At 40.2% G+C, this 26,535-nt stretch overlaps 4 protein-coding genes across 5 annotated transcripts; 1 reads left to right on the top strand and 3 right to left on the bottom strand.

Moving 5' to 3' along the window:
- Positions 1 to 1,260: 1,260 nt before the first annotated feature.
- atoh1b (atonal bHLH transcription factor 1b) lies at positions 1,261 to 2,241 on the top strand. Its single transcript, XM_063876103.1, is given in 2 exon segments — positions 1,261 to 1,763; positions 1,766 to 2,241. Coding segments are annotated over 2 exon segments (630 nt in total). The 5' UTR covers positions 1,261 to 1,318; the 3' UTR covers positions 1,951 to 2,241.
- A 26-nt stretch (positions 2,242 to 2,267) lies between these two features.
- dok3 (docking protein 3) lies at positions 2,268 to 7,893 on the bottom strand. Its single transcript, XM_063876101.1, has 5 exons — positions 7,551 to 7,893; positions 5,775 to 6,077; positions 5,441 to 5,531; positions 4,367 to 4,554; positions 2,268 to 3,696 (listed from the first exon to the last, which is right to left on the bottom strand). The coding sequence occupies exons 1-5, from the start codon at positions 7,605 to 7,607 to the stop codon at positions 2,848 to 2,850; spliced, it is 1,488 nt and encodes a 495-aa protein (XP_063732171.1). The 5' UTR covers positions 7,608 to 7,893; the 3' UTR covers positions 2,268 to 2,847.
- A 68-nt stretch (positions 7,894 to 7,961) lies between these two features.
- Positions 7,962 to 14,694, bottom strand: LOC134859556 (probable ATP-dependent RNA helicase DDX41). The gene is made up of 17 exons (XM_063876100.1): positions 14,512 to 14,694; positions 13,936 to 14,031; positions 13,412 to 13,562; positions 13,228 to 13,302; positions 13,058 to 13,118; positions 12,835 to 12,971; positions 12,646 to 12,718; positions 11,534 to 11,687; positions 11,224 to 11,360; positions 10,835 to 10,997; positions 9,860 to 9,991; positions 9,671 to 9,742; positions 9,484 to 9,580; positions 8,994 to 9,143; positions 8,765 to 8,836; positions 8,521 to 8,631; positions 7,962 to 8,355 (listed from the first exon to the last, which is right to left on the bottom strand). The coding sequence occupies exons 1-17, from the start codon at positions 14,536 to 14,538 to the stop codon at positions 8,219 to 8,221; spliced, it is 1,845 nt and encodes a 614-aa protein (XP_063732170.1). The 5' UTR covers positions 14,539 to 14,694; the 3' UTR covers positions 7,962 to 8,218.
- A 139-nt stretch (positions 14,695 to 14,833) lies between these two features.
- Positions 14,834 to 26,058, bottom strand: fam193b (family with sequence similarity 193 member B). 2 transcript variants are annotated; one of them, XM_063876098.1, is made up of 10 exons: positions 25,516 to 26,058; positions 23,989 to 24,267; positions 23,148 to 23,334; positions 21,062 to 21,280; positions 19,495 to 19,906; positions 18,907 to 19,090; positions 18,539 to 18,772; positions 16,868 to 17,912; positions 16,672 to 16,747; positions 14,834 to 16,556 (listed from the first exon to the last, which is right to left on the bottom strand). In XM_063876098.1, exons 1-10 carry the CDS (start codon positions 25,672 to 25,674, stop codon positions 16,460 to 16,462), a joined length of 2,892 nt encoding a protein of 963 aa, XP_063732168.1. In that variant the 5' UTR covers positions 25,675 to 26,058; the 3' UTR covers positions 14,834 to 16,459. The 2 variants fall into 2 exon arrangements, with proteins under 2 accessions (XP_063732168.1, XP_063732167.1); XM_063876097.1 differs by having other exon boundaries at positions 16,844 to 17,912; positions 25,516 to 26,055.
- Positions 26,059 to 26,535: the final 477 nt, after the last annotated feature.

Raw genomic sequence — 26,535 nt, 5'->3', positions numbered from 1 at the left:
CACTGATACTAATAATAATGGCACTTTTTGCCTTATGACCAGTGGTGTAGTGGGGATTTTTTAAGTGAGGGTACGCTATTTGTGACGTCACCCCCAAACACACACACACACACACACACACACACACACACACACACACACACACACACACACACACACACACACACACACACACACACACACCCAAAAAGCCATACATATATTCAGCTTCATCACATCCACGTTCTCGTTGTTTTTTTTTGTCTTGTTTTAAGTCTCAGGTTGATGACGATTATCGAATGTTCATGTTATGTTCATGTCGTAGCCAATATAGGTCACGGACAGATACTAGGGATGTCTTATGTAGCCTATGTAGGTTGTTCTCACCATTGCCAATATCTCCGGATTGACATTTGAGTTGTAAGCTTTTTTTAAATTTTTTTTTTTTAGTTGTAGCCTAAGCTATTTTATATTTATTATTTTTTTATATATCACGTCGGGAGAAGTGGGTGGACGGCGTACCCCCGCGTCCAACGCCCACTACACCCCTGCTTATGACGTATGCTTGTTTTGACGCTGGCATCCTGCTAAATGATTCATAAATCGCCTTTAGACAACTTATCGGTTATCATGGTCCTGCTATAGACAGGTGTGTCTCAAGTCAGGCCTTCCACCTGTTCGTTTTATTATTCTTCTGCAAATAATCTGCGAAAGATTGTTCAGCTTTTACTGCTTGTTTGAGAACAAACCTCAACACTGCATGTCTCTCAAGGGTCATAACCAAAATAAAGAAGTTGGTTTTTAGTTTTCTCATAACAAATATAGAAGTATAAACTGTGCAACACACTGAATGGGGCTGCTGACATTAAAAATAGCCTAGGTGGTCTAATTATAAACGCTATATAAAAGTGTTATTTATTTTAAGAAACCTAAAAGCGAACAGACATGCAGCGCAGACTTTACTACTAAACACAAAGTTAATTAGATCCTCTTTAACCGAGCTTTTGAAACATTCAAACCACGCTCTTAAATGATTAATACTTTTTGCTCCCCTCTGTGTGAGGATAATAACAAGGTCGTGATTGAGTTACAATGCACAATAGGAGAGAAAAAGTGGAGCTTTGTCTAATTGTTCGTTGACAGGGTCAGAGGGGATTACGATTGGCTGCTGCCTCCTGAGGCTGCAGGGCTGTCGGAGGGCTGGGACTGACACCAAGGTGACAGAGGGGAGGCAGTATAAAATGCTGGCGCAGTGCAGACTCATTCAGAGCCCAAGGCATCAGCCAGAGTCTTCTGTGTGACCTTTCACTGCTGTGTGCGACCATAGGCCATAACAGGGATGACTGCAAAATCAGAGCTATCAAGCTGGCCTGAGTTCCCAGAGGATTTCAGCATGGCTCACATCGCCTCCAAAACTTGGATTTCGTCGAACTCACTCCATGCCTTCTCCAGGAGGGACGGAGCTGCAGCCGCGGGCCTCTCACTAGAGAAACATGGGCCAATGGGCATCACAGAGACAGACTCTGACCGAGCAGCGGAGGGGGGGCAGGTGAGCCACTTTGGCCCGCAAAAACATAGGCGCGTCGCAGCCAACGCCAGGGAGAGGAGGAGGATGAACGGCCTGAACCAAGCGTTTGACGAGCTGAGAAGCGTCATCCCCTCACTGGAGAACGAGAGAAAGTTGTCCAAGTATGACACCTTACAAATGGCGCAGATTTACATCAATGAGTTGTCGGAGCTGCTGACTGGTGTGGTTCACCCGGAGTGCAGGAGTCCCGCGGACAAGAGATGAGTCTGATCCACTCTCTCACTGCGCAAAGCCCTCTGAGCGGAGAACAGAGGGACACCTCAGTTGGACACATTATTATATTTGGATCTGACTCTAATCAATCAATGAGTTCTTCCAACGGCAGTGATGGGGAATCTTTGCACCTCAGTGACATGGAGGAAAGTCTGAGTGGAAGACAGTGACAGAAAGCTTCTTATTCTGCAGTGTCTGTTATTGGACCAAATATTACAGCTGTATGTTGGTCATATCGGATAGACTAATATTTTCCTGTCATTTTAATAGTGTAGAGATGATGCACTGCCAATGAAGAAACGCCAACTGATATTTGTACTTCCTAAGGCCATGGTGAACTCCCAAAGGCCTTTTTATTGCACTTTATGGCCTGAACCATCACCACATGTGTCTAAATTATAAAAACAATTATTTTGATATTTATGTATAGCTATGGGGTATTTTATGAGAGTTGTTTTGCTACAATAAAGATATACTGAAAACATGATTGTGCATTTTAAGTTGTATTTTTGTTATTTCATTGTCAGCTGTACAGTATTTCATGTCAATATTTGTACTAATCCAAAGCAGACTGATGCATCCATATCCGAAATACAGTACTGCTGCAAAAATGTTGATTTATATGTGACAAAACCTATTATTCCCTTCAAGAAATTGAATTTAAATTCCAAAAATGTATAGAATTTGATCTTTCACCAGCAACATTTGTTAAAACTCTGAATTCAACAATGAAATATATTTTCTTTAAAGCTATTTCCCTAATGAAACAGTCCAAGGGTTCATTAAGCTTATCAACTAATGGCAATGTCACATTAAAATACTGCAGCACATATAGCTTCAGTGAAGCGCAACAGTACATGAATCCTCTTTTTGCAAAACAATCCACAGACTAAAATGTGTCCCAGAGGCGCTTTTACAACAGGCTACAGGTAAACATAGATTTGTATGCCAAAGTCTGAAGCCAAATGCTCCCAGCAATGAGGATTGCAAAGAAATAAGGAAACTAATACTGCTTCATGACAGTATATCATATAAAAAGCTCTCCTCCTGGTCTTTCTGTTAATAGCCTAATGAGAAAACGTGGGGCTGCCTGCTCCGGAGGGAATAGGTGGCTGGATCTTTGCCAGGTCCTTAGAAATGATTTCTGCAAGCCTCTGTTTAAAACTGCCAGGGGCCTCTTTGGGGGCAACAAGGGTAGAGGAGCTCATGGCCTCCTCCGTCTCCTTCATGTCGTCCACCGCCTGTGCCTGGGCATTGAGCCCCGGCTGGATGAAGTCATTTGCAGAGGTCTGATGCTGATATTGAGAATAGGGTGGGGTGCAGAGAATAGACTGGGGAAAGGTGCAGGGAGGAGGCTGGGGGTGGGGTAACGAGGAGAGCTGCAGCTGGGGTTGTGAAGGAGGATCCACATTTTTCACATGGGCATAGATGCACTCTGTGTCCATCTTTGGTTTTACATTATTGTGTCTGATCATTGGAGGTGTGGCTCTCCTTAAGTTGTAATAAATGTCATCCTCCATGACATTACCTAGGTTTACAGCATCCAGGGAATGACAACGTTCCTCCTCACCTTCCTCTCCAAACGGCTCATTGCTATGAGGTTCAGCAAGAGACAGCCTCCTTACATCAAGTACAGGGTTGTAATTAATAGTAGAGTATTGGGTGGCAGACTCATCCTCTGTGTCAACATCTGCATGATTGTAGACTAGAGGATCAGGACACCAGTTGGTTCTTGTTGGGAGGATACTGGTAGACAGCTCAATCAACGATGACCTGTGTGGATTGCCAGATGACCTCCTTTCCATGGAGCACTGATCTGATATAGCCTGGAAGATCTGGGGACCATATTCGGACAGGAAGACAAACACGCCTTCTCCTGACTCACAGCGACGGCCTGCTTCAATGCTGAATCCATCCTGAAATCACATGCATTAACACACATTTTTAAGGAATAGTTTGACATTTTGGCAAACATGGTCATTCATGTTCTTGCTGAAGGTTAGATGAGAAGATCGATACCACTCTCATGTGAATACAGTACAATGAAGCTAGTATGCATTGAAATAGCTTAGCATGAAGACTGGAAACTCGGTTACCGGGAAACTATTTTTTGGGTTATTATTTTAAGTTAAACAAAGATGTTTAACTTACATGTACATAAATATCTGTATAGTGGCATAACTATGTACCTGGAGCCACCTGCATGTTAGCCTAGCTTAGCATAAAGACTGCAAACAGAGGGAAATAGCAAGGATTTCTCTGTGTGAAGATAAAACAAAACAAAAACAAAAAACATATAAAGGAAGATGTCACAACTTAAGCAATGAGCTTTAGAGGTGCCATTAGGTGGATTTTGGACAAGTCCAAACTACCTCTTTGTCTTAATTTCAATATTTTCTGTTAAGCTTTGCTATCTAGCTGATAGCTGCAGTGTCATATTATCAAACAGATATGAATAGGGAATCCATTATCTCAGATAACTCTGCAATAAAGCCAATTTGTTTATTTTTGCCAAAAAATCCTTTAAAGACATTTGTGTCCTCTGAGCTGAACTCAATTTGGAATTCATAAGTAGGTATCATTTACCTCAACATGTCCAAATTTGCGCAAAAATCTGTATGGCCAGCGGTAGATGATGTGATCAGTATTGATCTCCAGCAGTATCAGAGCCTCTGTTTGTGGGGAGACTAGATACTTCCCAGCCAACCTGCACCTCCTGGATGCCTCTGTGCTCTGAACAATCACTTCGTAATGGTTTGGAGGAAGGGTCACATCTAAACATGAGAGACATGAAAATATTTACTAAAACATCATAACACAGTGAGGTTAGCGAAGCGCGTATAAAATAAATATATTTTCAGAAAGTCTGAGCTAAAACAAATCAGCAAAAGGGACGAATTGTACACTAATATATTCTCATACAGAAACAGACTGATTTAAAACTGCCTGTATAGCTAATCTCTCACTGTGACTGGGCTCCCTGGATTTTTCAGGACAAGCGTAATCCATTAGGAAATAAAAAAATAAATAAATGTGTGTAAGCCAGGGCTTGCTGACGCTAATACAGTTTGGCGTTCATAAATTAGTGGCTTTAGCAATTGCTCACACGTATTCTAGGTTTCGGCTGGTGTCCTGAATTTATGATGCCATGGAGACAAAAACAAGTCAGCTTCTTCCTGTTTATCCTTCCTAAAATACTTTCAGCAGTTTACTAGTATTACCTTATCAAAGAATAATTCAAGTTATTTATATTAGATCACATTTTTAATTGCTGATATGTGGTAAAAAATAATAAAATATAGTTCAAAATAAACAGCAATTTAGTCAACCACTTTTTGGAGGTCAAATCTAAATTGAGCACCATGTAGTGACCTCTCTGACCTCTGCAAAAACATTTATCCAAAGAAAATCACCACACCCTCCCCGTTCTCTGACGTAATTCTGATCTTAACAATTACCTTGGTGCAATGTTTAATAACATAGGAAATATGTGGAAAACTATAGATATAATCCTTTAAATTCTCCACCAGATAGGAGAGAATATATGTTTTTGCTGGTTTCTAATGTGAAGCAATTCAGCTGGTACTTACTAAACTGGCCCTCACTAAATATTATTTTCCATTCCTTGTTTTGTTCAGTATGCACAAAAACAAGCATTACCTTTTTTCCAGGATGAGTAAATGTCATTGTCTGCCATGGTCAAGCTATTTCCTCTTTCAAAAGTCCCTTTACCCGATTCCCCAGGATCCTTCTGTAAACACAGTGGCATGGTAAACATTACATGGAGTGTACAGCACCCTCTTATCATTTTATGACTTTAAAGATGTAAGATGTAAGAAAGAACATAGCTTGTGTAAGCACAAGAATTAGAGAAGTGCAGAGACGGATGTAACAGATACTTTAGTAACTTCCTCATTGGGTTACCTTTACCAAATGATGAAACTCCTGCCACGGTTTTGGAAAGAAAAAAGGAAAGTTTAGAGGGGATTTGTACCTGGAAGGCCAGAAGTGTGAGGGCACTTAGCCAGTCCTGGCTTGTGGTGGAGGCCAGGGTGAAGGAGCATTGAGTGGTGTGTAAGTAGAATGCGGTGCAACCCGAAGGGCAGGACACCTTTGGAGCAGGGATGACACTGAGGCAGTCCTGGAGACGCACCACTTTTCTTTCAGATGTTTTCTGCCGACCAACCTTCTTCTGGTCAGCAGCAGCATTTTTGTCAAGTACAGTAGAGAGCTCAAACCGACCGACCCCCGAGGAGCTGGGTTTAAAAAGCACCATCCATACATTCCGCCATGATTTCTGTAGTAGATTACAGAGGGGGAAATAACAAGTCTTGTTAATAGATGGGTTATCTGGCACCGTTTATGGGTGGTTTAGATCATTCATAACACACAGCTCCACATTTCTGCTCCACATGACAATCTCAACCCTGCTGACATTGTTGAAAGTTTAAGTTTCTGAAGTCAATGCACTACACAGAGATCAGGGTTTATAGGGGTAACTTAAAGAATTGAATTAAATATGCTTCTCATTTTTTTAAGATGATATATGAATGACCTTAGTCATTTCCCCCCCAGACACTTAAACAGCCACCCTTTAGAGTTAAGCTTACACAGCTGTTTAATAAATAGTGAAAATGTAAATGTTTATTATTTTTGTCTAACTTGCTTTTACCTATTCACTGTATGTTTTGTAATTTACAGTTGTTTAACTATGTATGATTATGTCTCTCGTAAGGTTCTTGTATTATTTTTTATCTTGATTTATCTGACATTTTCAATTGTCAGATGAAAAGTTAAACAATCTAATTATTACTTAGGGTTATGTTTTTTTGACAACAAAGTAAGTAAATATGCTACCCTGTGCATAAGAATCGTCACACATTAGGTTTCTACATCCTCCAGAGACCAGTATTTTTGAGACTTAATGAATCACAACTGTATATCTTTATGGAATGTTTTCACTGTATTCCCTAAATGTCCCATACAACTAAAACTAGGAATTTCATGATCAAAAAGCTTTAAAGCCAGACATTAAAGAAAAAAAAATAGCCTCATATAATTGTGAAAAAAAAATCTAATATGGGGGAACCATCATTGATCATTGAGGATAATATAAATTCACAGCTGCTTTTGTTTTACATTTAGATTTCCTAATGAAAGCTGAACACGGGACTACTAAATAAAAATGCATTTCTGAACTTGAAATACATTTTAGGAAGATTTATGCATTACGATGCGTGGCCTTATTCAAATTTGGTCAAGCAGAAATATGTCCACATGGACCTGAACATCAGAATCAATATTTGAAACATCATTAGAGGATTTCATCTGCGATTGAAGTCAAAGGAAGTATAAAGATTGCACAGCTGCAGGGCGTTACAGAGTTGCAAACTACATATAACATCTTAAGAAACATCAGAAAAGACGTTCTTTTAACTCTGTCAAACCTGGTTTATTCTGTGCCATCTGAGTGTAGGGTAACTTAGACTTTCAGGTAATAATATAAACTTTTTGGGAAGTTAAACTTTGCTAATAATCCAACATTGTTTGAGAAGTATCACTGGACTAAACATTTGTGTTAATGTATCCTCAATGATGTGAGAATAACAAAGACATTCTCAATGCCAACTCATCCTTTGATCATTTTTATTACGCAGTTCATGAAAGCAGTCACATATTTTTGAACAGAGCTGTTTAGTTAGCACGACTTCAGAAATAAATTAGCCATAATGTCAGTGTGACAAGTATGCAGAAATGTTATAAAACTTACTTTTCCAAACTTGACACTCTGAAGGTGCAGCTTTCCTTCTTTGAAGACGACATCCATGCTTGTAAGATCTGTCTGTAAATCTTTCACTCTAGCTCTTGATGCTCCTTGGTCAAGATGTTAGAAACCAGGATGTTAAAATTAGGGTTTCTATACCACTAGAATAAGAGTTTCCTTTACATCACTGGCGGGTTTTCATTCTGTTGATGAGTTGCGTAAGTCTAAGTGAGCTAGTACAGATATCTGTGATCTGCAATTTCACTGTTGCAAAAGAAAGGACCGACAAGGTGTGGGTTGCAGTTTTCTTGAGTCTACTTCCCTTTGCATAAATCTGCTGTTTTTGGCAACTTCCTCAAAATATGAAACTGGAAACTCACCTTTACATTTTTCGAAATAAGAACATGAAAAATCATCAACGGATAAAGTGGTTTTATTTACAATTGGAGTCTCAAAATGTATATTACAAATTCTACATATCCAGTAACAAGTATGTCAGATTTTAGGGCAAAAAAGAAATTCACCTAACAGATCTGCAAACTATGTCAAGTGTATTTTTTAATCACTTGACATAGTTTGCAGATCTTAGTTCAGTGACAAAGATGTACCATTTCCTCAAAAATACATTTCAGTTCCATTAAGCTACGATGACTTTTCCCAAGAATATGAAACTTTTAGAAGTCCATTGAGCTATGAGCCAGGTAGTCTTTCCGCCCGATGTTGGTGACCTGCTTGGTCTGCATGGCCTCCAACTTCGGACAGTCTGTGATACGATGACCCAGACCACCGCAGAATGTGCAGCCCCTCTCTCCTGTGGAATCGTGAGAATCAGATTTGTTAGAAAGGGTTTGCAAACAATGAACACTTCTATGTATTTAAGATAATTATACGAGGTTAATTCTTAAGAGGAGTATCCTGTAAGTAAAGAGCATGTGGGCCTGTAGAACGAGAACTAGATTTGGTGTGAAAGACTCACCTCCGATGTCCAGCATGGTCTCGTCTCCTGTCTGGAGCACTTGCAAGACTGGAGGGACTTTCTGCTTGGCTTCAACAAGCAGGGCTTTGAGATCCATCAACACCGACTCATCTATAGAGAAAGAGACAAGTTAATGTGGACTTATTGTCATTAAACACCAAATTTAGATGACTAAATTCACTTTAATTGCCAATATTCGGAAAACTAATGCTCATATAGAGTCTTTAACAGTATGTTTCCTTACCACAGCCCTTATTGATGAACGTAGTGGCAATACCAGTCTGGCCTGATCGTCCAGTTCTTCCAATTCTGTGGACTGAAAAAAGAAGATTCCAAAATGTAAGCTTAAGCAATATATGGAGAACTGATGATTACCATTTCAATAAGGTCAGGGCGCACACACACACACACACACACACACACACACACACACACACACACACACACACACACACACACACACTCACTCTTACCATAGTTTTCTATCTCCTCAGGCATGTCATAATTCACTACATGCTGTATAGCTGGGAAATCCAGACCCTTGGAGGCAACGTCTGTGGCAACTAAAACATCCTTTTTTCCTTCTTTAAAAGCCTCTATGGCTTTTGTTCTTTCCTCTTGATCTGGAAAATTACCACAAACATAACAAATATTACATACACATTTTGTGTTTTTGACTGACAATGAATGGAAACGGAAACTGTAAGAGAAGTTTCTGCAATGACTTCTCTTCTTTGGAAATGTAAAAAAACTGTAGGCGAAATTGTAACATTTGCAGGCAGGGTGGCCTCTGGTGGTCATGACGAGCAACTGCAAGAACATTGACGAGGGAAGCTGTGTAGATATTGCTCTACAACTTGATGCTGGGTTGGGTATTCCTTCAAACACATCCATTCTGTAAAGGCACTATTACTCTGCATTTATTGCTCTGTATTTTAACAATTAGATAGGTTCTCTGTGGACCTTTTCCTCCATGGATGGCCACTGCTTCCACTCCTTTAAGCAGCAGATACTCATGGATGGCATCAACATCGGCTTTCTTCTCAGCAAATATCAGCACCTGTTGATATGAACAGAAGAGTTAGTGACTTTTCTCATGTTTTGATTACGAATTTCCTCTAACAATTGGGATTCATGTGACAGTACTGACAGGTGGTGGTGTTTTCTGGAGACACTCGAGCAGGTACACCATCTTGGCCTCCTCCTTGACGTATTCCACTTCCTGAACAAACACACAAGTATTTATCATTAAGTTTACACCAATTATGAGTGGATTTAAAAAGGCAAGGAATTCCCCAAACTTAGAAGGAAAACATCCTTCTGTAACAAATAAGCACACCTGGATGACATCCAAGCTGGCAGCTCCAGCTCTGCCTACGTTGATGGTGATGGGTTTGACCAGCGCGCTCTTCGCAAAGTTCTGGATCTTCTTGGGCATAGTGGCACTGAAAAGCAGTGTTTGTCTTTGTCCCTGGGTGAAGAAAAAAGACATTATAGAACTTTTCATGTCTGGTTGCATCACAAAAATGGCTTCAAGGCTCAGTTTTTTTTCAGATTTGACTCTGAAAAAGAGTCAAAAGTCAATGGGGCCCGTTTATGCTTTTTATATATTCCCTTTCCTGTAGTGTGTTATTTAGATTCATGTGCATGTAAATGGTCTGCAAAGGCTAAAAACCCAAAGTTACACCCCCACTCGCACTTCAACACATTGTACCTGATTTGCTAAGGGGCGGAACATCCTGACACTTATCTAAGCGATGCAGCCAGCTAACCAATCAAAGCAGACTGGGCTTTGGTTTCAGACAGAGGGTAAAAAGGTGCTGCAGGACAGGCAGTATGAGAAAAATAAAGGACTTTTTGAACAGTAAAGCGTGTAAACATGTCACATTAGAGGCACAAAAACAAACATGAACTCTGGAAACTGGCATGATAGGGCCCCTTTAACTGATTGAGCACAACAGCTGGAAGATGGACTAATCGGCAAACACTGGGGAGTATTTAGGAGATGATGAAATGTGCTGTCTCTTAGAGCATCAGGAATGCTTGAATAACAACTTCAGCTGGTGTTACAGATAGTTTAACAGTTAATCAATAACAATGTTTTCTTGACGTTCTAAAAGCACTTGATTTTATGGACACATTTCCTAGATTTTATTTAGAAATGACAACAAGCTTCTCAATGGAACAGATTAATGATATCCCACTGAGATCAGAATTTTCCAACTTTAACAACCAACACAGGAAAAAATATCCTATCATAATCAATTTATGGTGGCTGTCATTTTGCGTAAACTGCAGCTGAGGATGACCTCACCTTGAAGTAGGAGAAGATGGTTCGGATGTCTTCCTCAAAGCCCATGTCAATCATCCTATCAGCCTCATCCAGGGCCAAGTAGCGGCAGATGTCCAGACTAATCATCTTCTTCTGCAGCAAGTCCATCAGTCTTCCAGGGGTAGCCACCATCATGTGGACACCGCTATAAGCATTCGAATGGAAAATGAATTGGGCTTGTATTTTCTAAATGCAGTACTCTTAGTGCCTAGGTTAGGATATGATGATGTTATTGCTTCTGAATGCATTATAAAAATACAAACAACATTTGCATATTTTCATCTTCTCAAATTGATATAAATGTACCCGAAATTCTGGATGAAATACAGATGAGGATGCCATTTTTTTCCACACATTCCACTGTTACTTACTTTTTAACTACTTCCATCTGATCCTTGACAGACATTCCTCCGATGCAGAGAGCAGTTCGCAGCTGAGGAGCTCCTTCCTCCTCCAGCAGCTTGCAGTAGTACTCCAGGATGCCATGAGTCTGCCTCGCCAACTCTCGCTGGATTGAAGGGAAAAGTATTAAAATCAGATACGCTCAGCTGATGCTCACAGTAAAGGCCATCTGTCTAAAGTGCGAGGGAGTGCTGCATTTTCATTGTAACCATCAATCAGGGTTAATGCAGCATTTCAAGCGGCAGCTTCAATTAAGTAGGATAGTATTGTGTTTCTTACAGAAGGACAGATGACGAGTCCATACGGCCCCTCTCTCTTGAAAAACGGCAGCCTTTTCTCCTGCTCCAGGGCAAACATGATGATGGGCAGAGTGAAGACCAAAGTCTTTCCGGATCCAGTGAAGGCTATTCCAATCATGTCTCGACCTGACAGACTACAGTAAAACACTTTTAATGTATAAACAGTTTATGGTTTCAACATCTGCTACATACACTGCCTGGCCATAAAAAAGGTCCCACACCCTAATATTCGATGGACCGCTTTTAGCTTTGATTACGGCACGCATTCACTGTGGCATCCTTTCCACAAGCTTCTGCAATGTCACAACATTTATTTATGTCTTGCATTCATTTTTCGCCAAGATCTTGTATTGATGACGGGAGATTCGGAGCACTGCGCAAAGTCTTCTCCAGCACATCCCAAAGATTCTCAATCGGGTTCAGGTCTGGACTCATGTGTGAAAATTATGTCTCATGCTCCCTGAACCACTCTTTCACAATTTGAGCCCGATGGATCCTGGCATTGTCATCTTGTAACATGCCCGTGCCATCAGGGAAGAAAAACTCCATTGAAGGAATAACCTGGTTCCCTTCGCATTGTGCATGTGGAAATGCTCTTACTTTCACTATTAAACATAGCCGTGAGTTTTACTGTTGTTTTTCTACGATTTGATTATACCAAACATTCAAGTGATCGCTGATCACGATCATTCAAGATTTCTTCCGACCACATTCCTTCCTGGAAGATGATGTTTCCCCGCTGTCCTTCCAGTTTTTAATAATGCGTTGGACAGTTCTTAACCCAATTTTAATAGTTTAAGCATTCTCCTCAGATGTTTTCTCGGCTTGATGCATGCCAATAATTTGACCCTTCTGAAACAGATTACCATCTTTTCTACAACCACAGGATATGTCTTTCGACCTGACTGTTTAACAAATGAGAAGCTACTCACTGCATCAGTTAGAGTCAAATAACTTGCTGCCAGCTGAAACATAATCACCCAAGCAGTAATTATCCAATGGGAGGCTCTTACCTATTTGCTTAGTTAAATCCAGGTGTTGACCTTTTTTTTGGCCAGGCAGAGTATTTCAGTCTTATTGTGTTGTACTTACACTGTAGGGATTCCTTGAATCTGAATTGGTGTGGGATGCACAATTCCCTTCTTCTTCAAACCTTTAAGAAATGCTGCAAAACAACACAAAGATTTGTTGTCAGGTTGTTATCAGGTGGGTGCACTAAATGCCTCACACAGAAAGATACTTTTCTTTTTTCATGTGTGAAACAAGGGGGCGTGTCTGCACCTGGTGGAAGCTTCATCTCCCTGAAGCTTTTGATTGGAGGAGGGATGCCGTCTCCATCAACAAGGATGTGAAACTTCTTCCTGACGCGGTCATTTCGAGTGTTTGGCATATTCAGGATGTAGCGTGGTGCCTTCCAGCTACAGAGAACATTCACAAATAATTATTAATGAAAGGAAAAACTAAAACAATGTTACTTTATAGAGTTCACTTATCAAAGGCTTACCTTGTTTTTATAGGATCATCATATATGATACCTTTGGCCATTTCCTTCACAGACATCAGAGCTGATAGAGGAGGAATTAAGGACCCCAGATTTAGTTTTCAAGTTGGAACAATTTTCAGTTAAAGTAAATCTGATACATTTGTAACATTTCAGCGTGACAGCAATTTTACCTCTCCCTTCTGCAACACTCTCAAGAATCTTCTCTTCCTCTTTCAGCTGTTTCTCCTTGGCTGACTCCTTACGGGCTGTAAATACAAAAACACACTGCTAGTGAGAATACAATAAGGTTATGTTTATATAGAAATATGATAATAAGAGCAATAATCCAGAGGGGGTCGTGTATGAGCTGAATACCTTCTGCTTTTTCTTTGAGGACCTGATGCTGGTCGAGGAGACTGACATTTGAGCGAGGACCAAGACCCTCCTCCTCGTCCCTCTGCTCCTCCCCACTGTCCTTCTGCTCCTCGTCCGTCGCCTTTCCTCGAAGGCGTAACATCTTCTGTAGCTGTGTGGTACGTTTAAAATGTACATTGCTTAATTTGAATGTGATGTTGGTATACATCTGTAATATCTAAATATAATTGTATTTAAATGATTCAACATTTACAGAAATGGTAGGTTCCACAACAAAATCCTGACCATGTAGGCTACCTCTAATAAGGGATGCACCACAAGTGTTTCTCTCTTGATACCTATAACTGAGGATACATGCCAAGGCAGATTCTTAGAGCAATTTTCTATATTTGCTCTAGGAATCTGCTGTTTGGCAACATTACTGATCCGCTCAATGAGATCTGTGCCCTGACACAGGACCGGTGGATCAGATTGGTCTATCCATTCTCTTAAGCGTCTAAACAGGACAATGCACAATAACTTACCATTTGATGTTTCCTAATTTTGACTGGAACATAAGGAACATAATCGTCATCCTCTGCTTCATCTGAGCCGGACCTTTCCTCCTCCTCATTGGGTCTCTGTACAAACACAACATTATCATCAGTAGTATTATCGCTTAGTTTCCTGTAGAACGAGAGGTTAAAGCCAGAATGGCTAAATTGCTTAAGTACAAGGATGTTATTAATGAACGTAATCAAGTAACATCACTTTTATGCTTATTTAAGTGTTAAACAAACGTAACGTTAGTTGTATCTGTAGCAGACTTCAGTAAATACTAAACGTAACCATCACGTATTGACCGTGGATGTTGTGGCGCTACATTATGGCTATAGTTAATGATAGTTTCATTGGACACCATTTACACACAAACATCCAAGATAACTGCATATTGTTCAAACATTTGTCTAACGTTGTTTATTGGCCTGTTTTAATTTTTGTAACTTCTCAATGGATAAAATGATGCCTATAAGCAGAGTTGAAGACTAGCTAGCTAACTCACGCTAGTGTTAGCTTGCTATTGTAAAATAATACTATGAATGATGAATGAATAAACTTACCTTTCTGGGTCGATTTTCGGTCTCCATGTTGTTAGTAACGTACAGTAACGTTCACTATGAACTTAAAATGAATGAGTTGTTGAACAACTAGTCGGCAAACAACTATTCAATAAAGAGTCCCAATCCACATGTTTACACAACACAGGAAGCTTGCATTCTGTACAGGAAGCGGGAAGGGTCAAACCTGAGCGAACATTTTAAATCGCCTCAGTCTGCTGTTGGAGAGCCAAGCTCGTGCAAATGGTTTATACTTTATATACACAGTTTATGGGTTTATACATCATAGAACCAACTAAAAAAAAAAACTACAAACACCACACTTTATTTTGTCAAAACTGTATTGTTTTTAATCTTTCTGAACGAAAGATTTTTCACAGTATCAAAAGTGAATTAAAAAAAAAGAAACAAGCCAACATACACTTGGCTATTATTGATATAGTATAAATCTACATTCGAAACATTAAGATAATCTTCTCTAATTGAATATAACCTGGAAAGCATCAATGTTGTTATATGAAAACAAAATCTCAGCACAGATTCAGGAAAGAACACCTCATGAAAGCCATCACCTAAAAACATGGTAAATGGTGAAAATCTGAAGTTCCTTGTCTCAAAAGGTATCAACTCTTCAGTGATATTTATCAAAAGATTATCAAGACTTCAACTTAAGATAGGCTAACTGAGGTACAGGATGCCACCAAGGTCACAGTAAAGGGAAAGAGTAGGATGGTTGAAAATATGTCATACAACCCCCAGAAAAGCATGACAAAGGCTCAAAAGGGCCCAAAATAATCACTCAATATGTACAAGCATTGAAATTATCTGTGCCATACAATGTGTGATGGTTCCAACGTTAAAATGAACATTGCACAATGGTGTACCTGTCACTGATGGGATAAAGGGGTTAAAATAATAGTTTAAGAGTTAGAAAACCGTGGTAAAGGACTTTCTTCTACAGAGGAGTGTATATTGGAAATCACTATAACATATGCAATTGTTCAACATTAAAACCAGGGGAGGGTTGACATTGAAGCAACATACATTTTAACTTTGCCAAATACAGAACTGGTGAACATTATTCGGGATGTTCCTGTTGTACATGTCATGAATGGAGACTTAGTTGCATGGGTATTCATTGGATTTGAGTTTTATGAGATGCATCCTGCGAGCCAAGTGTTACAAACAGTAAATATGTTTTCCACTACGTTCTTTTAGCACTTTTGATATAAACTCTCGAAAAAAAAAAAACATAGTTTCATGGGTCATCAGGTGTTTTCATTTTAAACCACTGATTACTAAATCATTTAATGATCATAATTAAATATTGAGAAAAGTATTCCAATTAAAAATCAACAACCACTGAATGCACTGCAGTCTATCTTTTTAATTAATTAAATGATTCCTCACCTGCAAAAGAGAAGGGTACAAATGTTTCCTAATTTTACAAAAATGTTGTCTTGTGCTCCTTATACAGTTACATTACTAGACAAATGGTCTGCAGTGTACTGAGACTGCTGAAGTGAGCAGGAAACTAGCTGTGCAGAAGGAAATATATGAATAGCACCAAATTGGAATTCAGAAGTTTAACAACGTTCAAATTTGTCAGATTTGGGATAAACACATTTATTTCAAGTAAGGTAATTGTTTACATACTACATAAGTAAGCACGTGGATGCAGTGGATTCAACAGACTTTTTACCGACTTTGCATCTCTCATTTAGTGAACATTGCAACAAAAGCAAAGGGTAAAGTTGGCGTGGAGAATGATCCCTGGCTTATCAGCCACAAGTTAGGTTTCAGTCCTCTGAATGGAGTATGATTTTGAACTAGGGTTCCTTGGCTTAGGAAGAAAGAGAAGAAAACAGGGAATGAGAGAAGGCCTCAGGCCATGTGGGGCTCTACTGAAAGAGTTTGTGGTGTGGAGTTTTTTTCCTGGCACTCGTCCAAGTTATTGAGCTGCATTGGAAGGAACCTTTTTGAGGCTGAAGTTGGACCAATTCACTGCTACCTTCTGGCGAGTTTGTTTTGCAGAATCAAGGCAAAACCTAAAAAATAAAAGACAGACAAATGACAATAAGAAATATTGCCAAGTTTAAGTGATGTGTAAATCCATAAACACAGTCTAGCTCATAAAAAAAAGTATCCTGATGTTAAGTATACCTTTTGAAATATTCCACTTCACGATCAATCTCATCCATTTCTGTTGGATCGCCTTCTTTAGGGAGAAAAACATCATCTGAGGAATAACAAAAAAGAAAACATTAGTTTAACACATAAAAAACTGAGAAACAACTCAAATTGTGAGCACAGTTTTAAAGATAGTTTATTGTACCAATAGCACTGCTGGATTTTTCACCCTTGTTCTTGTTCTTCTTGTTGTTCTTTCCCTTGGCCTGCTGCTGCTGCTGCTGCTCATTTGCTGGAATGCCGGGTTGCGTCTTGCTTTCTGAATCCTGCTCGGACCGTCCTCCTCGTGTGTCTGTGTCCCCTTTCCCTCGGTGTGCATTTGAGACGCCACCGTTTGCTGCATGTTTAGACGATCTGCCCTCCTCGGCTTTCTTTGGCCCGTTTCTCTGGTTGTCCACAGAGTGCTGGGGCTGTCTGTTCCCAGCTTTTGTGCCGTTAGAAGCCGATTCTTTGCACTCATTGCTTTTCTGTGTGTCATTCCCAGAGGCAGCTTTGGTTGGTTTGTTGGTATTTTGCTCGGACACAGATTGCTCCTGTCTCTGCTGCTGCTGCTTTTTATTCTTCTTTGACTTTGCACTCCCGTTCCCAACCGTTGTGTTCTTGGGATCAGGGGCGTCCTCATTCGATTTAGCTGTGGTTTGGGCTGGCGCCTGCGGCAAACTGTCAGGTCCAGTGGAAGTGCATCTTTCTGGGGATCGAACCCTTATGAGCTTCGAAAGACTGGGGGTAGTGTGCAACCGCTGGATGTCCTTGGACCCCGGAGGGACCCCTGAGGCCGTGGTGGTGTTGGGGGCTGTATTAGGGGATGAGACCGTAGTTGTGTCCTCCCATCCATTAACCAGGTCCAGGTGGCTCTTAAAGTTTCCCAGTGAAAGAGGTGCCAAGTCTAGGTCTATCTGCTGCAGGTCAGAGGAACCATTGAGATGGGACAGTAAATGGTTGCCCTCCAACGTAGCGGCCTTTTTTGGGAAGTCATTAACATCCAGATTGAGGTCGTACATGCTAAATGAGGCCCGGATTGAGTCTTTGATGGTGTTCTTAATCTCCTCCAGCCGACTGGTGAGGAAACTGTTGACGCGCTCCAGCTCCAGCTGAGGCCAATCGAGCAGCCGACTGGCTTCTGAACCGTCAGGGAGTGGCTCGTCGTCCACAGGATCAGATGGATCTGAGTTGGGGTCACTGCCTGCAGCACCCGTTCCCTGCTGAGCTTTTTCCTGAAACAAAAATAGATTACACATCAGTAAGTATGAAGCGTCGTTAGTATCTTTGGTTCGTTCACCAAAATGCATCTGTAGCACTTTGACATCAAACGCTAAACCAGATTTGTTTCTTGAATTTGAGTTATAATCCATAAGATTTTCATGAAATCTATTAACTTAATTCACATTGTGTGATTAATGTTCTATATAGTAGTTTTTATTAGAGGAGGGGTCCTATGCGTGATATCTAACATGAAGTTATGCCTTTTTGTAATCAGACACTACTGTTTGTAATTTATCTCATTTCTTTATCATCTCCTAGTGCCATATAGGAGCTGTATTCACTCATCTGATAGTAACACAGACCCAATGTGTCTTACAGTTGTTTGGAGTCATTGAAGGGATTATCCTTTAAGTCTAATTTGAGCAATTTCACTTTTCTAGAGGCGTTTGTGTTTTGAAAAATGTATTATTAGTATTCCCTGTTTTATAGAATAGCCTTTGGACGCATTTGTTTTTTTATCAAATATCTTTGAGTACGAGTATCCAAATCTCAAAAACAATACCCAGCCCTACATCAGAGATTACATTTGAAAATGAAATGAAAAAACAATGAAACAACGTTTTCTAAGTGACTCTACCTTCTTCTTTTGCTTGTGTCGGGCTCTTTTTGCAGCCTTGGCACTGTTGACCGGTTTGGGTTCAGAACTGTTTATGAAATCCAGCAGCTCATCTACATCCCGGTTGTCGATGGCGCCGGCCACTATCAGTTCTGCATCTTGACGCAGAGGCGGTTCCTCTTTACGCCGGGTCAGACGCGAGCGGAGCTTCTCCCGAATCTCAGCGTAGTTACGGCTGGTTGGTGCAGCTGGAGGCTGTGAGCAGACAATATATAGCAAAAAATATTTTCACGTTAGCTTTTTCTAAATGTTAAACAAGTAGGTAATAGCAAAGGGAATTCTAATTTACTACTTGAAAATGAGAGTAACAAAGAAAGCATTCAAAGTACCGCATTGTGCCCAAAGAACTCGCAGTAGCAGCAGTCGCAGTACTTCCCGTCCTTCTGGTTGGTGGAAGAGGAGGCACAGGAGCTCCTCTCAGAGCTGCTGTCTTCATCCTCTCCCTCCTCAAGCTCCGACGAAGGGTGGCACAACGTCCCATTAGTCATTTTGTGCCCCTTACATGCCTGATCCCTACAAAAAGAGATAATTGACATTGACCATCAAAAAGCATTTGTTTTTTGAAGCAGTTTTGTGCTGTCTCCTGAAGCTTGATGAAATACTTCAAAAACTACTACTACTGAAAGTCTGGAATTCTGTATTTAGCAATGAAAAAAAGTGACATTTTTTAAGATGTAAATGAAATGAGTCAACTTTGTATATGAATTAACCAAGTTCCCTTTGAGAGTGAGTTTAATATAACAGACTTTGCTTGTTTTTAAGTTTTTGTGGGTAAAAACAAGATATCTGTTCAGATAATGGTGTCTATTACAGAAAGTCATCGTAAAATATAAATAATTAGTCCTTACTTATTCCTATATTTTAATACTGCGGACTGATTAAGATTTTTCAAAAAGCACTTTAGAAGGAATCCGTACCTGCAGGACCCGGCTGTCAGATGGCCCACATTTGAAGTGGACACCGTTCCCGCATTGTGTCCATTACAAGGGTGGTTACAGCCCATGATCGACGTGCCCAGTTTGCTGTGTTGCGTGTTCACGGCAGGAATGTGGGAGTTTTTGCACGCGCTGGGCTTATGGACAGGTGTCGGGCTGTCTGGACTGGGAGAGTTGAGTTTGGCTGAGGGGCCGTGGAGGTTTGGTACCAGCGGGGAGAAGGGAGCGTGGGCTGCAACACCAGCACCAGAAGAGGAAGTTACGTGGCCATGCTGCCCAGAGTTCGGCTTTGGAGGCAAGAGGGAGGAATGCTGGGATGACAGGCCGGTGGGACTGTTGGGGGGTACCGACAAGTCTGTGTGTTGATGGTGGTCACTGGGGTGGAAGGCTTCACCTGGACAATAGAAAACATGAATAAAAATGACTCCTAAACGCTACATCAAGTTTTGTTCTGGTACGCACATTTTATTTTAAGGGATTTATTTTTACCTGAAAAAGTCAAAGGTACAGACAGAAATGTAACTTAACTTTTAAAAAAAACTAATCAAATCAGATCATATTTTTATAGACATCCCTCATCAGCAGGATCAGCAGTCAGGTTATTTTTTTTATTGTGAAAACCATCCCAGAAACTGGCATCCATTAATGATGATGGATTTAAAAGCAGAGTTCACTTTAAGGCCCTTGAAAGAAACTTTATCTGAGCTGGATTTTTGAGTCCAAGAACAAAGATACAGCCTAAACCAGGGAACAATTAAACCACTTTAAAGTGAGAGACCGTTTGGCAGCCTGTGGGTTAACCGTTGGTCAGGTCAGGATTTAACGTGGAGATAATTGATAGGTTAGTTCAGATACTGAGCTTTGTGGGTACGATAGGGGGGTGTGAGTTTGCACAACTGGTCCCTTAAAGAACTCTTATGCTTAGGCTAAGATTAAGGCATTTACCGCTCATTTCTGAGATCTAAATCCAATAAGTCCACTTTGTATATAAATGAACTAAGTTTACTCTGACAGTAAGTTTAAAATAAAATAGGACAAGCAAATTATTTTTTAATACAACATTTTTGGAAGTAAAAACAAGATCTTTTAATGTGCAATATTTAAAATAGTAACACTGCAGATTGATTAACATCTTTCAAATATTTAGTTAGATTCTGATTTCGTAAATGCTATTAAACCTTTAAAGCAGAAGGTGATTTGTTAGTTTTAATCAGGGGGGGAAATACTCCCGACCCCCTGTGGGACTAAGAGGGAATTGCAAAAAGTTGCTATTACAAAGAGTGAGAATCGCTACTGAAACTTGTGTCTGGTGGAAGCACTGACAAACCCTGCTCAGTAGAGACACTGGGGCACAGAGCATATCCGCCAGCAGACTAGACTGACATGGTCAACTAAACCAACCCCCCACCCTGCACCCTCTCTGCTGCTACTGGATGGAGAAGGGGAATTGCAAGTTAACAGGGGGGATGCATTTTGGTTGTTTTGCTAACAAAGGGGGTGGCATCTAGCCTCAAATGGGCAACTGCTTAAGAGTCACAGGAAGTGTTACCTGGCGGAGTTGGTCGACGGCACATGGTTTTGAAGTGCTTGGGAGTTGTCTTACAAAGGTCTGCTGAGGTAGACAGGGGGTTCCCAGCAGAAGATCCATTGGAGGTCTGGGATGACGGGTGACTGTAGGGACAGACTTTGGCCCCCGACGTTTTAGCAGATTTACCCGGCGCTTCATGGAGTCCTCTTTTCTCATGACAGGCTGAGCCTACTGTTAAACCTGGAGATTACAAATATTCCATTAATTTGATGATAGATTTAAAGGACATGTCCCTTTAAGAGAATCTGACAATAATTACAACAAAGAAAACAATCTTATTTTGATTGGAGCAGCTTTAAGTTCCTGGATAGTTTGAGTGCTTCAATTAATGACCTTGAATCATCAATTTCCAGGTGAGTAGATTTTGGTAATTCTACACTCATGTTTCGTACAAATAATTTCCTGCTCTCTGAAGGCATGTTTATCTGTCTGATAGTGATCATTTCTGATTGGCATTGACTGGCATTGACAGACATTTTTAAGCGCTAATGGGGGAAAATCCCTTTCTGATAATCAAAACAAAAACAAGGAAGTAGTACAATGTATTAGCTATAGAATATGGAGACAATCTGCATTAACAATGGTTCCCTATCAACCTCAATTTCACTTTGCAATCCTGCCTGACACTGGCTATGAGTTGAAAAATGTCCCCTTTGATACCAGCTTAAACATTTGCAATGGTATCTAAAGAAGTACTATAGTTAGCTTGGTTCTCATTCAACTTGTGAAAAAAAATGATATTACTTCTAGTTGAAACATTATTGGCCATCAACAAACGTTTTAAATTGAATAAAGTTAAACAAGGCGGACATTTGGGATTAACTTTGTCCATTCAGAAAGTCTACAGACTACTTTCCTTTAGACAATTTAAAATGTAATTTGGCAAGATGACCCATTTGAGTATTTGCTAAACTAGAGATAGAGCTTTAATTACGCATCAGGTAAACTCTACAGGTGGTTTAATTGAAGCCAAGAAACAGGAAGCAAACCGACAAAAGCATAAATCATAGCTGTCTGAAATGTAATACTTAGAAAACAACTGCCTGTCTCAGGAAAAACTTTCACATTCAATTCTCCTCTCGAGACACTTCTCTCAGGTATCTCTGCAATGGCTAGAAGATTTTATAGCTAAGTAATGCACCTGAGTTACTTTGTTATACAGTCCTATTGAACCACTGAATGCTCAAATAATAAAATAATAAATATGTTCAAAAGATCTTTCCGAGATACAACAGGATTCAACTATAGTTTGAAACGCTTTGATGCATCTTGACGCAGGCACTTCAATTTCCACCATAATTCACTTCATTATATCAAATAATCCTTACTGGGCAAGCAATCATGTCCATCATGAAACACAAATCCCTATTACATCTAAGGAAGCTAAATATTTCAAGAAATAAATCACACTATTTGTAAGAGAAGATCACTTTTCATCACCTGCCCAATAAAGGAGGATGGATTTTAAGGGTCTATTAGAGTATTTTTATATTAGAAAGCTGAAAGTCCAAGCATACATTAAGTGCTTAATAATTCTGAAGACTATCTCAGAATATATCAAAACAGATCGTGACCCTGATATTTGACATTGACAAAGGCTAATCCAGTGTATTCTTTTGGTTTTTTAGTCATATCCTCTGATTTAGTAAGATTGTCTTCAATGGAAAGTCTGTTATTTTTAAAAGCATCAACCTCAAAGAATGTAGTGGGTTGTTTTTACAAATCTTAAATGATTATTCCACCCTGCATAAAAAAGCTTTAAGGATGTGCTGCTCAGTAAGCTTTTACAAGATGCCTCTTTATTCTTCTAAGACATAATAGACTAACACCTGAACAAAGTGGACAAAAATAAATCACACATTTTATTGTGAAGTAAGTAGGCTAGCAAGTTATCCTTAGAGTTCTGATTCTTACCACATTTGCATCTATTTTACAAAATTATAACTTGCAATGCAGCCTGAAATGTAGGTCTGTGATGTTTTCAGCAATTACTGTCAATGTCATTAAATGTTTTTCTGGAGCCGTGTTTTACCCTGCCATGACAGACCTGGTTGTGAGTGTGAAGAAGTGTTGTGGTTGCAGTGTTCCCCTCCGTTGGTGTGGGCAGAGTTCCAGAGACCTGACAGTTTGTGGGCTGACAGGAAGGAACTCGGGTCCCAATCCACAGTACTTTGCTCTGGGTAACCGTTCCCACAGCTCTGGGACTTACAGGAGGAAGAGTGTGACAATGGTACCTGCATAATAAAACCAAACAAATCCCACACTGGTTAATCACAGAGCTGTTTAAATACAGTAGGCTAACCGATTGGCACCAAGTAACGAACAATGTGAACATGTGCTTGTAATACATTGAAAATAGAATGACAAGACAAGCAAAAAAATGCATTAATCAATATTAAGTAACAAACAAACAAAACATAAAAATCACTTGCTAGGGCCTGATCTCTCATTATGTTCCTTATCGTTTACATTTTTTGAACATTTGCATGTTTGAACCAAATATCAACAAAACATCTTGGACACAAAGTTCATCTGAAGTCTAGCTTAAGTAAGATAAAAGAGAAGCCTAAAATTTGGATTTCATGTAAAGCATTTGTTTAAAAAAACAACAACTAAGCAAGCCAAGTTGATAGCTGCTGCTGCCTTTGATATGCAAGAGACATAAATACTAAACAAGTTGTTACTGAATGCAAAAACACTATACGTTTAAACTTAAAATTACATTTTATTTAGTGAGCAAGCACATGCAAATGCAATGCCTTGTATGATGAATAAACAAAAAATTGCCTCCGTCGACAGCAACCAACACATTTAAACTAAAATGTAGTACAAAGATGTTGTAAAAAAGGATCTAGACATACGACCCAAATCATTCCTTTTTTATTTACCGGTGTTGGTTGCTCCTGGGTGCTCCGCCTCTCTTCCTCTTCCACACTCTTGCAGCAGCTCTGACATATCCACAGAGGCACCTCTCCCAGCAGGGACTGAGACAGCGAGGGCACGGCATCAGCAAGCTTACGCCCTGGTGCCTCCCGCAATAAGGCCTGGGATAGCGCAGGCACGGCATCAGCCAGCTTGGTCCCATGGCCCCCAGGGAGCCCGTTCACAGAGTTTGCTCCCCAGTCCTTAAACTCTCGGTGGCACAGGAGGCAGCAGGTGTGCATAGGCTAGGTAGAGAAAGAGAGGATGAAGAGGTTGAGAATGAGCCTGTGATTGAAAATAAAAATATGGTCTACTAGGTCAGAATAATTACTACATTATTACATCGTCACCAAAACCTAGTAGACAGTCAAACAGAAATGTTCCAATATGGATGTTGTGTGCATTATACACTGATTTTACAATGTATTAGGTGCATCCAACTTAAAGTGATACAAAACGTAAACGGTTAATTCAAAAACTCTCTAAACAGTAATGGATACAATAGATGTATTCCAGTATTTTCAGGGAATAATTGTATAGTGGCATGATTGTATAAAAGCTTAGCGATAGCATAACACAATTCTGTCTAAAAATAAAACGTATTTTTGTTTAGCTTTGGGTATTGTCTAGACCGGCATCATACACATGGGGTGATTTAAAATGTCACATCTTAAGGGCTCTGAGGTCAGATGTGAGGTTAGCGGGCTGCTGAGGCAATAGTGGTCAAAACCTGCAGTAACATCTTCTCTTTTTAAGGCTAAGGTTAGTGTTTATACCCTCAACTTAGCTTACACCCTGACTCTGATTTAGCTAGCCCACTAAGCCTAGGCATCACTCTCCGATAGCTGCATGCATTAAACTTTTTTAACATTAGCTCCTGTCACAATCCGATAGTGCTACACAGCAAAAAAGGTAAACAGTAAGATAGAGTCAAATAAACAACTCTAACTAGTTAGCTAGCTTTATTATGAACTCGTTTTCTCGTTCAGCTAACCAGCTAATTAGCTTGCTAGCAGCTGTTTAGCTACTGTGGTGAGTGGTTACTGTGTATTGGGTTCAACTGTAGGCAGTAAGCACGTTTGCAACGCGCTAGCTGGTGATAGCCCAGCTAGCCTTCTGGCTAATGTATACTGTGCGGATGAATAGTTGTAAAGGCTGGAAATGGGACGACCTGTCCGAGCCACAATGTCACCTGTCCGGCAGAGGAGATGGGCTGCAAAGCTAGCCTCAATGCCGCCAGCTAGGGACGAGTCAAGTTGAGGCTATTATTTATTTATTAACATATCAATCGACGTGAGAGTTCAACATCTACGACTACTACATAACGATACCAAATATATTTCACCCAGACAGCGGATGCATACAACTTCACATCTGCAGAATCTAGCTTCAAGAAAATAGCACAATGAAAGATGCTTGGATTAGCAGAGTGGTGCTAGCTCAGAGGCTAGCTAGCCTGTTTTAAAAGCAGCAATTGGCTTGTTGCTAGCTACCTGGTTCGCCCTGGTAGTGGCCAGCCTATCCAGCCCAGCATCTCCGCCGCCACCGTCAGCTGCATCGCCGGGAGAGACTGGGCTCTTCGGTGCGGTCTGCTGTCCAGGCGCAAGCTCCTTCTGGGCGACTCCTTGCTGCTTGCTTTTCTTCCTTGCCATTACGGTGGTGTTTATAATACGCTTTGGCCAAGTTTGCACCAGTTTCGATGATTTGGAGAGCACACTTTCGTTTCTTCTCGGACCTCAAAATGTTCTCTATCTCCTCCAGTCAAGACAACAGTCAATATGGCGGAGGACTGGCACACTCAGGAGTTCATAGGTTAAAGATACTGCTGGCAAAGCGGCTTCATTCCCATACGGCGGATACAACTGAAACCTTACGGAATCAGTGAAGCCAGACACCGCCATCTTTAGTAAGGGTAATCCTCCCCTCCCACTTTCTTATGTGAATGAAAATACAATTTGACATATCCTCCCGCCTACATCAGCTATCGAAACGACTGTTTTGGCTTCAACATATATAAGAACATTTTATTCTATGTTACTAAAAAGTATGCATGTTTAATGGACACCTTCTTAAAAAGGAACATATGTTTATAGAAAGAAAATTAGATGGACTTAGGCAAGTTAACATTTGTTTTTTAGACATCGGAAGAGTGGGAGAGTAACATTTTTATAAAGTGTAACAAAAGCATATATTCTTAGATATTCAATGCAACTTTATACAACTAGGTTTGCTCTCAGACAGCCACCTAATAAGATGTTTTTCTTTAGGTTTTTATATAACAGAGGAAAGAAAGTATAACTGCATGCATATCAGGTAAGCACAATTCAATATAGTCCGCCAAAATAATTAATGTTTGAAAAATAAAGGTGTTGTCAAAGAGGAGGGGATGGGGCTTTGACAATGACGTTTTACGTTGACTGTTGATGCCTTCGTGTGCTTTCGGACATATTATAATCGTGACATTAAAACTTTATACAATGAAAAAGTAAATAAAAAGTCACCAAAATAGAGAC

The sequence above is a fragment of the Eleginops maclovinus genome, chromosome 23, assembly GCF_036324505.1.
Source record: "Eleginops maclovinus isolate JMC-PN-2008 ecotype Puerto Natales chromosome 23, JC_Emac_rtc_rv5, whole genome shotgun sequence".
Classification (NCBI taxonomy): Eukaryota; Metazoa; Chordata; class Actinopteri; order Perciformes; family Eleginopidae; genus Eleginops; species Eleginops maclovinus.
The sequence above is the reverse complement of the archived record's forward strand: the minus strand, read 5'-3'. Positions and strand labels throughout refer to the sequence as shown.

Coding starts and splice junctions, on each gene's coding strand:
- dok3 (XM_063876101.1), bottom strand. CDS start 7,607: ATGGATGTCGTCTTCAAAGAAGGAAAGCTGCACCTTCAGAGTGTCAAG. Junction 5,532..5,774: donor TCACACTTCTGGCCTTCCAG/GTACAAATCCCC, acceptor CTGTGTTTACAG/AAGGATCCTGGGGAATCGGG. Junction 3,697..4,366: donor GCAAATTTGGACATGTTGAG/GTAAATGATACC, acceptor ATGTGATTTCAG/GATGGATTCAGCATTGAAGC.
- LOC134859556 (XM_063876100.1), bottom strand. CDS start 14,538: ATGGAGACCGAAAATCGACCCAGAAAG. Junction 11,688..12,645: donor ATTCAAGGAATCCCTACAGT/GTAAGTACAACA, acceptor GTTTTACTGTAG/TCTGTCAGGTCGAGACATGA. Junction 8,356..8,520: donor GACCATGCTGGACATCGGAG/GTGAGTCTTTCA, acceptor ACGATTCCACAG/GAGAGAGGGGCTGCACATTC.
- fam193b (XM_063876097.1), bottom strand. CDS start 25,674: ATGGCAAGGAAGAAAAGCAAGCAGCAAGGAGTCGCCCAGAAGGAGCTT. Junction 18,773..18,906: donor AGTTCTTTGGGCACAATGCG/GTACTTTGAATG, acceptor GTCTGCTCACAG/CCTCCAGCTGCACCAACCAG. Junction 17,913..18,538: donor GACACAAGCAAAAGAAGAAG/GTAGAGTCACTT, acceptor TTTTTGTTTCAG/GAAAAAGCTCAGCAGGGAAC.